This window comes from Trichoplax adhaerens, genomic scaffold, assembly GCF_000150275.1.
Source record: "Trichoplax adhaerens TRIADscaffold_1 genomic scaffold, whole genome shotgun sequence".
NCBI classification, from domain to species: Eukaryota; Metazoa; Placozoa; class Uniplacotomia; order Trichoplacea; family Trichoplacidae; genus Trichoplax; species Trichoplax adhaerens.
Genome location: NW_002060943.1, coordinates 12,071,579 through 12,086,640, shown reverse-complemented (window position 1 = coordinate 12,086,640; position 15,062 = coordinate 12,071,579). Strand labels below are relative to the sequence as shown.

Sequence of the window (15,062 nt, the reverse complement as noted above, 5' to 3'; positions counted from 1 at the left end):
TATAAGGAGCCAAATCTATTATAGGTTTTATCATTTACTCACCGCTTCTATTTTTGGGTGCTTTATTTTTTAGGCAAACCCTATTTTTACAATATTTCTTATCAAAGCTATATCGGATTTATTTAGATATATTGCATAATAAATATTAAATGATGCTCAATACTAAGTCATTTACTTGATTACACAGACATACTTGAACTTAACTATACTAGTGATATAATCCACTTTACCTTGCTATAAAATCTCATATAAATAGACGTAAAAATTGCTCGAATCAGGGGTATTGAAGGATTATATTGCTATTGGCTTAATACTTTTACACACAAAAGTTGAAAACTGCTAAATTAAAAACATAATCTTGTGACTTGTTTAACTTATGATGTTATGTAATACCGCAACATAACCACTATATCTTATTTGTTCTTAAATGTATTTCCTTAAATTACTTTAACTTACCCATGAATAATATTGATGATATCATGATCATAGATAATGCAAATTAGTGATTACTATTCGGAATATCCTAATAGCAATAAGATGGCAGTCAATTCGAATGAATACTTTTCTAAACCATCTTACACCTGCATTTACTGATTGAAGTATTTTAATATATCGTGTATTTATAACGTTTTTGCATCGACATTATTCGAACATCTACATAAATTGAGCATGCTGCTATTTAAATTCATTGATATATTGTATTGTGTCTCTCATTATTAAAAATTCATCATGTTCAAGAGACTACTGTCTTGCACATAGTAGGGGTGCTGGCGTCTAACTAACGCATTTGTTATTACTATATAGAAAATACAAACGATTAGCTCAAGGCAATGAATTTAAAATATTGCCGTAATAATAGATTGCTTTGTAATATTTTGAATGAGTAGGATGAATCTCTTTAGTCTAATGTTTAATTCATTTACTTTGAAAGTAAAGTAATGATAGACTGCGACAATGCCTTCTTTATAGAAAAAATTCATTTATACTATGTAAAAATTATCCACATTACCGATAGATCCGTTATTATTTATAAACCATTATTTTACGTAGATACCAAATAATTTCTCAACTCAATACTAGTACTATCTAATATGAGATCATCGGTTAATCTCTAATTTCTAATTGGTAAATTGAAGTAATCTCGTATACTATTAAACAATTTAATATCATTCTTAATTCTAATATCCATACCAGATAATAGATTAGATTAATCGTAAGTTGTTTAAACTACGTATCCTGCCTTTTAAATGAAAAATGTTTGCTTATCGTAATCAAACTTCAAGGCCTATTAATCAAAAACATGTAACCTCCTTATGCAAGATGGGCCAAAAACACAAGCAAGAATACAGACATCAAGAAGCCCTTTCTTGTTTTAAACAAGTACTCGATGAACTAAAATCCACGCCCAATAATGAAAATGATATAGATCGAATTCGATACGATGTTAATCTCAATATCTGTGATATTTATGTACGCCAGCGTGAATGGGTCAAAGCAAACGAATTCAGCCAGATGGGACTACAACTGGCTAATACATCACAGAAGAAAGTCAATAAAGCACGATGTCTTGATAGACAAGGTAACATCAAAAGATTGCAGGCCGATTTAAATGGTGCTTTAGATGACTATAAAAAATCGTTGGAAATAAAACTGAAATGGCTGGAGAGCAATAGTTTACATATTGCTCACTCATATAATCAAATCGGAATCGTTTACGAAAGCCAAGGCAAATTTGTTGCCGCTCTATCTGCTTACGAGAAATCACTTAAAATTTACTCTTCAAGCCTTGGTGATAATCATTCTGATACTGCTACATTATACAATAACATAGGAAGTATTTATAAAAAACAAGGCAAATACAACAAGGCCCTTTCTATGTATGATAAATCTCTGAAAATTCGAATATCTGCCGTAGGTGAAAACCATCCCCATGTCGCTACAACATACAATAACTTGGCAAGCGTTTATAAGAACCAAGGTAAACTTGATGAGGCACTTTTACTATATGATAAATCACTCAATATTCAGCTATCGATGCTTGGTGATCATCACCCGGATATAGCTACCATTTATAACAATATTGGAAGTGTATACTGCTGCCAAGGCAATTATGGAAAGGCTCTTTGCATGTACGATAACTCACTAAGAATTCGATCTATGGTCCTTGGCAATTGCCATTCTGATGTTGCTCAATCATATAACAACATAGGAGTCGTATACTGCAATCAAAACAAATTTGGTGAGGCTCTTTCTATGTTAGATCAAGCCCTTAAAATTCGATTATCGATCTTTGGTGATAATCATCCTGAAGTTGCTACATCATATAACAATGTAGGACTTATCTATCATAAACAAGGTCGGTACGATGAGGCCGTTTGTATGTTTGAAAGATCATTAAACATTAATTTGCCATTATTTGGCGATAATCATGCAAGCGTTTCTGGAACCTTTAGCAATATTGAATTAGCACGCCGTGATCTGCAATCTGCTTACGAAAACATCAAAAAATCGAATAGAAAGGGTACTAAAGTCTTTAAAAAGTTTTTCCGAAAAAATGAAGCAAATATTAATATATCCCCAAGGCCCAACGCAATCAGTGATGACGGTCTCGATGATACTAGCCAAGAAAATCAAGACATCGGTAATGCCATGATATAGTTGAGTTATGGTCGTAGAATCCCTAATATTAATTCAATATTTACTTTTCGTATCGTTTACAGATAGTATACGAACTAATCGAGAATCGGATCGCAATAGCACAGCTGTGTCGGGTAGGTAGCGCTTGGAAATTAAGTTATGAACTCTGCATCTTCGCTATTTTCGAGTTAGAATGATTAAATCTTTGCAGTTTAACTCATTACTAAAAATGAACTAAAAATTAAAAATGTTCTATATTTTTAGTTTAAATATAACTTTAAAAAGTTAGTCCTGTCATGTGATATCAACGCACCATCTAAATTCGGCCATTACAGTTATTAGTACTGAATTAATTCGATGATTTTATAGTTTGCGTAATAATTACATGCTCTATATTAACAAATATCTTGTGGAGAATGATAATTACTAAGAAAATTATGATAACTATTTAAAATACCGCTTACTAGTTATAAAAGAAATATTGATCAATAGTAAATTGTCTAGATTGGTAGTTCCGGCAGATATTCAGCAATTATAATGACTTGAAATCATTATTTTTTTAGAACCCTTAATAAAGTATTCTTGAATTGAAAAAATTAGAATGCTGTACGAATCTAGTCTGTTAATTGTATCATGTTAAAATTCTGCAATTCTATAGCTATTTTATTAATCATACTAGTCAGTGATAATTTGTTTTCAAATGACAGCGTGAATATAAAAGTAGTAATTGACCAAAATATCAAGAGGCTTTGATTGCATAGAGTGCTTGGGATTATTTAGTTTTGCTCAATTACAATCTCTATTATCCATTTGCAGATGTTATTGCTTACGATAATGACGATATGAACGGAAATGAAATAGAAAGTAGTCAATGTAAGAAAATGCCTTCCCTTCTGGTCTCAGGTACGTCTTGAAGCTAATTAAAAGCACTGTTTATTAAATAATATAAAATAAAATCCATAAATATACAAATGCTCTTTACGCTAATACTTACTTTATCACTTTGCACTATTGTACCTGAACAACATTCTCAAGTTGCGCAATTTTGAAGATCTCATGATAATCAGTCAATAAAGCTATGAAAATACATGGTCAGTATCTATTGGCCCCAATAAAATCTTACTCAAACTTATGTTAGATAAGTTAACAATTTACCATTCTGATCCATCGTTTACCTTTGGTTTGCAGTTTGCAAACGTAAATCAATTTTTTTAGCTATCTCCAGCTGATATCTTTATCTTCTATAGCATTCAATTAAAAATAAACATATGCGTATTCTCTATAGTATTTTTTTAATTAATAATTGTATGGCTACTTAATAGTGTTAATAATTTGCTATTTATCTATTGGATGCATATTCAAATCCAAACATTACTGATACGTAAGCAAAATATACCGCAATGAATTTTAATCAATCTTTGAATCGAACGTGTTATTTTTCCCATATGATACAAATATTAACTAAATAAGAAATGTAAAGTTACTTAGTATTGTAATTGTAAACTATTAGCCATGTTTAGTATGGCGTACGGTAGTGTCTTTTCTATATTTATCTTGTGATATATTTAGTAGCCTATAATTATAGACTCTATGCTAGGGTACAGATGACTATATGCAGTAAGATATTGAGCTACTAATAAAGTTAGAGGAAGAAATAGAATTGTAAATCATGTAATAGGATATGCTTAATTCATTGCACTTTGAACGGTAGTAATAATATCTACGAAAATACTGTAATCATTTCTATATTGATTAATGACGGTTCGCTGTAAAACATTATGACTAATAATAAGCTGAATATGTGTAAAAGATAGGAGAATGCTGCTGCGCCGATCGTAGCTGCGAAGGCTACGAAGAGTATAAAAGCAGGTGACATTAAATTATCTGATCATTTTTTTCTAGAAGCTTATCAGCAGTTGTATTCTGCTCGAGTAGCGCTGTGTGCAGCTAGTCTTTGTATTAGATCTAAATAATAAAGCTCTAGTTTTCTATAACTTTGATATTTTCGTGATCGGATCTTATAACAGGAAATCAAAGTTTACAAATTGAGTATTCTCTTTATAATATATTTGGAGCCATAATTTTCAGTAAATCATAATTACAGGTCGTAAGTATAATATAAAATTACTTTCTTCTCATATTATGTAAGCATCACTACAATTAATCAATTCATCACTGCATCTGCTTTTACCTTCTAACTGCACTAGTTTTACCGCTCTTTCCATGTTTGAAATTATTTCTGTTAAGAATTCATTTAATTTAATGACTAAGATGAATTTACAAGTCCTTTTTGCGACCAGACTAATATCTTCTTTAAGTTTGAAACTATTACAACTAAATATTGAGAATTGCTCGATAAATTAATTTAATTTTTGAAGTATGGCAATAACTGCTGCAGAATCAGCTCTAGTAATAAAAATTTTAATGGCTACCATAAATAACTTTCACCTTTCATCTCACAGCAAGAAAAAAGATCAATCACTAATAATCACTAATAATCACTAATTTTATCACTTCCTAAATTATTGATAAATCTTAATTGAAGTTAGATCAAAAATGTAACAATTCGTTATCCTGATCTATCGTTCACTTTTGGTTGGTAGTTAGTAAACAAAGATTAGATTTCATTTGTGTTTCTCCAGCTACCCCATCGGGCGTAATAGGAATCAATCAGTTAACCTACGGAAGTCTTTTAAATATGCTTGATAATACATATCTTTTGTTAAATTGAATATCAATGCAATTATCCAACATTCAAGGAATCGTTCGCAAAAAATAAAACAGAAGTAGTAGAATAGAACTATGCCGTCAGAGATAATAAAAAGATATTTTACTGTCATCCTTTACATTTCAAATATTTATTGATGAACTAAATACCGATAAATCTATGAATATTTTTCTTGCTGGAGCACACTGTTATTATTATATTTTTATATTGATTTAATAGAAAAATTTATCTGTATTTTATTGATACCCTTACATTCTGGAAAAAATATGCCAAAAGCCTAGTAGATAAACCCAATCATAATATCGCAGTTACCACTGATATCATAATTCTGAGGATTACCATAACTATTCGTAAACCACTACTCGGTACTAGTGGTATACTAGTATACTAGCATTCATGCTTACTAGTAGTATTTTTTTCTTGTATTTAATAATATAGTATTATTCCTTATTTCACCTTGTTTAAATAATACATTGCTATTTTTTCTTCTTCTTCTACGTATTTTACAAGATTTTATGAAATACTGTAGAAAAATAGAACGCAATCATACGTAGTTTAAAATAGAAAATTTTGTTATATTTTCCCAGTAATTTACTACTAGATTTTGAGAATGTGCTCTGTGATTTTAATAGTTATTTTGTTAAGCTGGAACTTAGATTACAAATCCCATGCATCTAAGATGTCAGCGATCGCCTAATCTAAAGATAGAGCGTTAGATAGCTTTTACGAAGTTAAATTTATTTAGAATTTAAGTAAAGCCCTGTCATTCATAATTACTTCAACCGGCATTTTTTCATATATGTCCATCGCTCTTTATTATTGAAGTAGGACGTAAAATGGATATAAGAGCATTTAGAATTGCAATAGATACACGTTGACATGTCAAAATTTAAAGGTTCTTATGTTTTAAACGGTACCAGAGATAATATTTGGTGTATTTCATGATTAGTAAGTTAGCTTTATAGCATTTTGTTTGGAAATCGTAAGGTAAACACGATAATGTCTAGACTTTGTACGATTTTTATTTTTAGAAATGATGTGAAGCACGTGTATAAACAAAAATTAATCCTAATAGTGATTGGTCGATAAGTGTTTTATTTTAAATACCACCAAAAGCTTCACGAAGCCTATAAGAGGTGGTACAACCAGAAAATAAGAAAAAAGAAAAAAAGAGATTGATTTTGGGAAGAACTTGTTTAAAATTAGAAAGCTAACTAGGCCCACAAGTTGCAAGTGAAAATGTTCATTTTCTGGCCAGAATGGTCCGTTATTGACAGCTTTAGTTCTGTCTCTCTTTATGTAATGAAAACTAATTTTTAGAATTCTCTTTCAAGTTTTTTTCAACTTCAGTAAGTATTATAATTTTAAAAAGACTCAATTTAGTTTAATAACCGTAGATTCTACAGTACATAGTGGTTTAGTACCGTCTATCGTAAACCCGACCACTTTATTTAGGTTAGAATTTAATAACTTAGTTTTTTTAAGAACTGCAACGTAAGATCGTAAATTTGACTATATATTTAGATAACTCAGTATTAAAGCTGCAATCTTGATTAAAAACTAGCAGCTAATTACGAATAAAAATTATAGTAGAAATAATATTGCTTTATGATAAACTACAGTGGAAACTATGGCGTTAACAGATATATTATCATCGATTTAGAAGGCTTTAGAAGCTTGACGGAGCGATTTTTTACGTTTTCCGTATTTTATTAAAATTTGGAACAAGAATTGTCGAGCAGTGAGGATTAAATTTAAATTACAAGATAACTTAATAGGGTTGCAAAGTCATTGAAACTGCAATCAAGCTGATGTAATAAAGCTCGCCATAATTCGTCCTTAAGATTCCATTAATTAAACAAATCATCAAGCATCATTGGTAAATAAATGAATTTGATTACATTGTAATTAACCTCAGTTGAAACCGTAATTTCTCATTTGAAAATAAAACTCAGGCTTTGAATCAAGGCTGTGAGGTGATTTCAGTTCCGATCAACTTAGGAAAATTGGCTCATACTTCAGTTCTAATCACAAATTTATTCTGTAAGAACAATTATTTCGACCATATGTATACCCATTCCAGTTTAACTGAAAAGCATGGCTACAGAACAACCTACGGAGTCTACTGTTCCCCAAAATATTCAGTCTCTATTTGAAATGGCTAAAGAGAGTAAAACAAAATTTGACTTTAAAAATGCGCTTCCTTCCTATATGGAATCTCTACATAAAATTGAAATAATACCCAATTCCTCTGCTGATGTTGAACGACTTAAGTGTAATATTTACATAGACATTAGTGATATTTACAGACGTGAACGCATTTGGACAAAAGCCTACGAATTTTGCAACCTAGCGCAACAGGTAGCAAATGAACTACAAGACCAGGTCTGCATCGCTAATTGCTGGGATAGACAAGGAAGTATCAAAAGATTACAAGGCGATTTAAATGGAGCATTACACGATTTTCATAAAGCTTTAGAAATAAAGTTAACTTCTCTAGGAGAGAAAAATCTAAATATCAGTGATTCGTATAATAACATCGGACTAGTTAAGTGGAAACAAGGAGAAAATTATGAAGCTCTCGCTATGTATGACAAATCACTCGAAATCAAGCTATCAATACTTGATGATAATCATCCTGACATTTCTCGGGTATACCATAATAAGGGGCTTATCTATGAGCAACAAGGCAAGTATAATGATGCTCTTTCCATGTATCAGAAGTCATTCGAAATTGAATCCCATCATTTAGGTGATAATCATGCCATAGTTGACGAGTCATATAACAATATTGGAAATATCTACTTACGTCAAGGCAAATATGATAAGGCTCTTGCTATATTTAAAAAATGTCTTGAAGCTCGACTATTAGTCTTTGGAGAAAATCGCTCGTCTGTTGCAGCATCTTATCTTAGCATGGGTGTAGCATACAAGAAGAAAGGAAGACTTAATGATTGCCTCTCCCAGTATCTTAAATCACTTAAAATTTACTTATCAATTCTGGCCAACGATCATCCTGACCTTTCGCCGATATATCATGATATTGGAAATGTTTACGATTCATTGGGTAAATATGATGATGCTTTAACAATGCATAACAAATCGCTCAAAATTCAATTATCGGTCTATAGTGAAAATCATCAATATGTTGCTAATAATTATGAAGACTTGGGAGTTGTCTATGAACATCAAGGACAATACGACAAATCTCTATCTATGCATGAAAAGTCCCTTAAAATACGATTAGCACAACTAGATGAAAATCATCCTAGTATCGCTGCATCCTATAAAAATATAGCAAATATTTATGATCATCAAAACAGGTGCGATGAAGCTCTTTCAATGTATCAAAAATCACTTAAAATTTTATTATTAGTCTTAGGCGATACTCATCCCGATATTTCACAGCTATATCAAGACATGGGGAATTCGTATTACAAACAATTAAAGTATAATCAGGCCCTTACTAAATATAATGAAGCACTAAATATTTTGCATAAAACTTTTGGAGAAAATCATTCTAGTATTGCTGATATATATGAAAAACTAGCAGGATGTAACAATCATTTACATCACTTTGACGATGCTATTGCCATGCAACAAAAATCAGAAACTATTCGCAATTGTTTACCTCAAGAAATGAATATCTCTGAGTCATTAACTAATCAATCAGGAAAAATACAAGGTTCTCTATCTTCTCCTAATTTCTTTACCTTAATGATTAAGACTAATTAGCTGAAAGTTAAGTAATAGATTTTTTCCGCTATTTGTAAACTAATAATTAATTATATATACTCGTAAACATATATATTAAAAGAAGAAGTAAATAAAAGGAAAAGCCGAGGACAAGATCACCATAAGCCACAATTTCTAAGTAAGTACAGTTTAAAAATCAAACATTACCTATTCTGTATTATGCAAGAGCATCATGAAATTGATATATATTTAAATTAATCTACATTAATGTAATATTCAACAATAATTAAGATAATCAATCACAATTGCGGTCAAGTGACAGCGAAAACCACAGCAACGAACAAGATTGGGCCAATAATCGAGGTAAAATTTAATAATTCATTCCTGGTTTGTATTGATCACAGATTCTTCTTCTAATCATTGATTAACTTTCAAAGCTGAATAAGCCTCTTGATAATTTTCTCCTTTCAGTTACTGATATTCAAGAAAAGCGATATTTTCGTGGATATATCAAAGCTTTAGACCGAGGGAGCTGCTTTAATAATTTAGTAAGAGCTATGTTTACTGGCCCACGAAATGTTGGTAAATCATCTATCATGAGGGCGTTTACTCGACAAGTACTTAAACCAAATCAACCTCCTACGGAGATTGTCCATCAATCTGAAACAGTAATCGAAATAGCATATAATTTACAAAATCTTCAGCTTGATGATTTACGCCAAATTTGGAGAGTTAATATAAATTCCATTATGCAAACATTCAACAATGATAGCACGACTCAAGTATCAGCTGGTTCAGTTTATCGCCAAACTATAGCTGACACTGGATCTATCGATTTCACATATGAAACTGATAAACAAGATCCCATTGCTTCAAAAGATTTAGAGACAATGAATTCTAAATCAAGCATGCAACAATTACGAGATGTCTTCCAATATTATTTTTCTCTGCCACCAATGAAAAAGAATTACTTGGACTACGATAGCCAATATGCTAAAATATGGGATTTCGGCGGTCATGAAATTTACCATATTACTCATCGTCTATTCATGTCCGAAAACAGTATATATATTCTTGTATTCAATATTGCCCTTGATATTTATGACAAAGTACGGACGCGAGATGGTCAATTACTGAACACAACTTATTTACACGCCATGCAAGAATGGTTGACGTCTATCATCGGTAGTCATAGAGATGGTGGTGAGATTACAGCGAATATTGACAATGATAATGTTAAGTATTCGTTGCCCATCGTTATCTTAGTCGCATCGCATGGCGATTTAATATTAAAAGAAGAAGAACGTATCCGTCGATTTAATCAATTTGAGCGTGAAATAAGATCGCATATGCCAATCTATAAAAACAATATCTATTCTTCAGGTATCGTTTTTAACTGTAATGCTGAAGACAATAGCCTACCAACCAAGATTAATCGGACGTATTGCAGTTTTCGTCTGCATCACATAATTAAAAAATTTGCGCAATCGTTACCATTCATGAAGAGTTCTATTCCTATACGTTGGATCATTATGGCAACAATATTACGTGTAGCCTCCTTCAGCCATGACAATCCATCAACTTCCTCAAAAATCAATCAAATTCGGACTGATAGCATTAGTAATATCATGACCATACAAGAAGTAATTAATTTGGCTCAGAAGTACTGCTTATATGAGAATGAAGAAGAGTTAATCGATATGCTGACTTATTTACATGATTTAGGAGAAATTATATTTTGCAAGAAAGCGGGTTATGGAGGAATCGTTGTAACAAATGTTGATTGGTTATTAAAAATATTTCGTAGCCTTATCCAGTGCCATGAATGTCCTTCTGGTAGCTCGTCTATAATATCTGAGTATGAAAAGGCTAGCCAAACAGGGAAGTTATCAAGATCTTACATTGATTATGTTCTTCAAAAATTAGATGAAGATGCAAAGAAGAATATACTGAAATTAATGGAGACTTATGATATAGTATGCCAGATTAAAAATGATAATGACGAAGATGAAAGTAAATATTTTGCCCCATACTTGCTACGCTCCGATGTTGATCCATTTAATTTAACAGGATATCTTTTATCAGATTGGTTCTATATCGGATATGAGAACAAGGACATTCCTTATATCCCAGATGGAATCTATTATTGTTTATTGTCAGCCTGCATGAAGGAATGGAATAATACTAAAGTAGAACTGTATCATCATTGCGCAAAGTATTATCTAGCAAACGATGGTCATTACGTTATTGTCAAAAAAGAAGGCTCTTACATCGGTTTACAATATTGCTATCAAAAAGTAAGAGAATCTGAAATTGAAGATAAAATCATGGACAAAGTTTTTAATTCTTTACATAGTAAACGTCTCCATGCCATCATTAGGGCTAAATTAGTATCGATAATAGAAGAAAGAATGCCAAAGTTTAAAAATAAAAATTGTCAATTCTATGTTCAATGCAGCTACTGTAATAAATTAACTAGTGTAAAATGTAAAATCAATGTACAAATCCAAAATTGGATTCAATGTCAGAACTGCCATAATTATTTCGAAAGCAACTCGATTAGCGATTGGATACCATACGATAAGAAATTGTGGAAAGGTATGCTAATGTTAGAATTAGGGATATAATGTCTATAGCAAGCCTGATGATAAAATTACGGCACTTATCCTTTTATATCAATGATATTTATTATCATATCACAGTTGTGTACACGCCTAAATACATTGATTTCCCTTAGTTTTTATTCTGTAAATACTAGCATCAAAACTACCCTTGCGATACAAGAAAACAGTACAGCACTTATAATAAACTTTGCTTTAATTCACAGAACTACTTCCCTAGCCTTCGGTATAGCAATTGAAATCCTTGCGAAGTACACACTAACTTGCTAAACACAATATACGGTATATAACTCTCACACATTTTAGCCTTAATCTAAGCCACTTTTAATTGATCACAGTCCTACCTATATGCTCTTTCAGTCGTTATAGAGATATTTAGTATACGATCAACATATTTCAACAACAAATATGTTATAGCGATTAAATTATCGAATACGGACATTCGAGGTAATAAAAAATTTCATACGTAAATCTACTTCGATTGTAAGCCCTGTCAAACCCCTATATTCTCAGTACTTACTTGTACCATATTACTGTAGCGTCATAATATCATAATAAACTTAGTTTATTACTAACAATTGCAACTCCTAAAGTAGTAGTTCATACTTCTAACAAGTTCAAAACAAAATTTTATCACAAACTACTCATCCATATCTAAGTTATTTTGATGACTGTGACAACTAGCTCTAAGGGAATCGATCTTGAACATGCTCATAATCATTTTTTGTAAACTTATATCGCTTAGATCGGTGGTACGGTAAGCTTCGAATGTCGGATACTCAAACAAGCAACAACAGTAAGATCTTATAAAGTTGTAAATTAAACCTTATATGCTTGCATTAAAAGTTGCTACAAATGACTATAGAAGATGCAATACTGCGACGCAGGACTAACTTTATTTTAAATTTACTTCGTACCATAATTTTTCTTGCGCCTTATACTTTAAAAAATCGAAAGTACACTATAACTTTCTCATTATTTGTACATGTAATGGTTTAAATTCTTTCATTTCCACTACGTTTTCAAAGATAGTAAATGAAAACTGTTGAGAATGAGACATTCAAATAGAACAGTAGAAGTACTCTACAAATATAACTTGCAAAAACTACGTTATGCAGACACAATGCTAAATTTTTAAATACTTTTATTAAATTTCATCGGAATAAACCGTATATATTTGAAGATATTTTACTACGCTTATACTGGCATGAACGACAATTATAGCGTAAATAACACAGTAAAATATACTGCTGAGGCTTGCTAAAATTTATATACTTTACCAAAATTTTTCATAGTACATGCCGTCCACTTGGAGTATAAATATAGAATTAATAAAATATATCAATAATGTGTATCTTCCAGGAATAGTAGATGCCATTTTCTGCAATTTAGAGTGTTTAAAATAAGCATTCACTTTATTAAATCTTTATTATTCTGAGAAAATCTCTTATTTCCTCTAGATAACGAAATTTCGCGTCCACAGCTGTGTCATGCCTTAAACTATTATAATGAAGATTTCATTCGCATTATACCTACTGATGAAATACTACTCAAATTAAAAGCAAAGCATATTTTAAGTGAAAGAGAAGTAACAGATATAAGAAGGCTTCCACATGAAGAGCAAAAAGCAGATCGACTTTTCAATATCTTACAAAATCGTGCTGATGGGAATGATTTCCTAGAATTTTGTGATGTATTAAATAATAATACTATTCAAAGAGTTCAAAAGCTAGGAAGGCAATTAGAAGTTAAAGCTAGAAATTTCACTAATGATTCGTAAGAAACGACAATAGAGCCTTACTATCATATTATTTTCCACGGAGATGAAGCATGACATTGAATAGAAATTAGGCGCCGAAATAATTTTGCCAAATTTATTAAAATTGAAGTATTTTCTACTTAGCCATTGCTATCAAACTGCGGTATGAGAATTTTCCTTCGATACGCTGATAATTTGATTTACTAAGTACTTAGAAAGTGTTATCGAAATTATTAATGGTAATAAAAATTTACTCAACTTGTAAATATCATCTGTTTCGAAACGTATTAGGAAAAATATCTAGTTTCGCCATTTATCTTTTGGGCCTTAAGACCGTAATATGGAAACATTAGTATAAAAACTATTTAATTAACTCAAGATAACTTGTTAGATTAAAGCCTGTCCGTCTTAATCGTCCCACTGCCGCCTCTAAATTAAAATTTACTCAATTGAACTTAAAATATAATTACTAGAAATCTAATGATTCTTTTCACTTAGTCTGTACATCACTATCGCTTTAATTACTCAATGAGCATTAACATAGTTGATATTGTCGATAAATCAATAAAGATGACTGCCTGATGATCAATGAAATCTGAATCTTGAAGTCGACAATTTGAAACAAGATCTATTCAGTAAGTTATGCGTTTGTATCACCTACTTTCAAGGATAACTCATTAATACTTTTGACCGTTATTATTTCGTTGGCCTATATTGCCTTCTGACAGATTGTGTATTAAAAAAAGTTTAAAAAGCCCAATACTGTATATACGAGTATATACTAGCAGTCAATCTACTATTTCTAATTACCTGATGATCAAGAAATCTAAATCTTGCAGTCGACAATACGACACAAGATCTATTCAGCAATTTATGTCATTGTGTTATCTACTTTTCAAAGTTTCATCATTAACTTATTATTATTGGCTATTACTATTTCGTGGGCCTATATTATTTCCCGACAGAGTATGTACCGAAATAAGTTAAAAAAGCCTAAAACTGGACATGAATTGGTAGTCAGCCTATTATATTAAATGAGACCCTTTGAAATGACTGAATAATCACTTTGGCAGTTTTCAAATTAGCTTCTACGGATTGTTGCTGCTGAGTACTACACCTCAAAGGTCTTAACCAGCGGCCCATAATACGAATATACTACATCATCTAAGAATTACGCAACAGCACCCTTCTGAAAAGTTTGAAACTAGTGCTTTATCTTAAACGGTTCTTTACTACAATTTTTTGCAAGCGATGCTGGAAATCTATTGCTATGAAAAATTATCAACAGAGGCATTTAAGAAACTATACGTGATGGCTATATTAAAATGCGTGGGAATATGAATGTGGCGTATAACTAGTAGTACTGCAATAATGCCCAAATAGTGAAGTGATAAAGTTCTTTTTTATTCTACTTCAACTTAAAGGTCAATACAGAGCGATTGCCAATTATTGTAGGCATGAAATTATATTTATACTACTGCAAATGAAAGGTCAGAAAGAACGATTATCTAGAACAGAAGCCTTACCGGCATTTACCATTCGTAAAATAAGTATATGAACAACCTAATCTGTTATTATCTATGCTGCATTTGGAATGATAGATGATAATGAAGTAAATGGT

At 31.2% G+C, this 15,062-nt stretch overlaps 2 protein-coding genes across 2 annotated transcripts; both read left to right on the top strand.

The window, feature by feature from the left end:
- Nucleotides 1-1,320: 1,320 nt before the first annotated feature.
- Nucleotides 1,321-4,510, top strand: TRIADDRAFT_52747 (uncharacterized protein; the record flags this gene model as incomplete). The annotated part of the gene is made up of 5 exons (XM_002109045.1): nucleotides 1,321-2,360; nucleotides 2,517-2,641; nucleotides 2,721-2,771; nucleotides 3,454-3,540; nucleotides 4,452-4,510. 5 exons carry the CDS (start codon nucleotides 1,321-1,323, stop codon nucleotides 4,508-4,510), a joined length of 1,362 nt encoding a protein of 453 aa, XP_002109081.1.
- Nucleotides 4,511-7,462: 2,952 nt separating this feature from the next.
- TRIADDRAFT_52746 (uncharacterized protein) lies at nucleotides 7,463-13,462 on the top strand (the record flags this gene model as incomplete). The annotated part of the gene is made up of 6 exons (XM_002109044.1): nucleotides 7,463-9,050; nucleotides 9,183-9,239; nucleotides 9,353-9,424; nucleotides 9,533-11,659; nucleotides 12,428-12,478; nucleotides 13,143-13,462. 6 exons carry the CDS (start codon nucleotides 7,463-7,465, stop codon nucleotides 13,460-13,462), a joined length of 4,215 nt encoding a protein of 1,404 aa, XP_002109080.1.
- Between the last annotated feature and the right edge of the window lie 1,600 nt (nucleotides 13,463-15,062).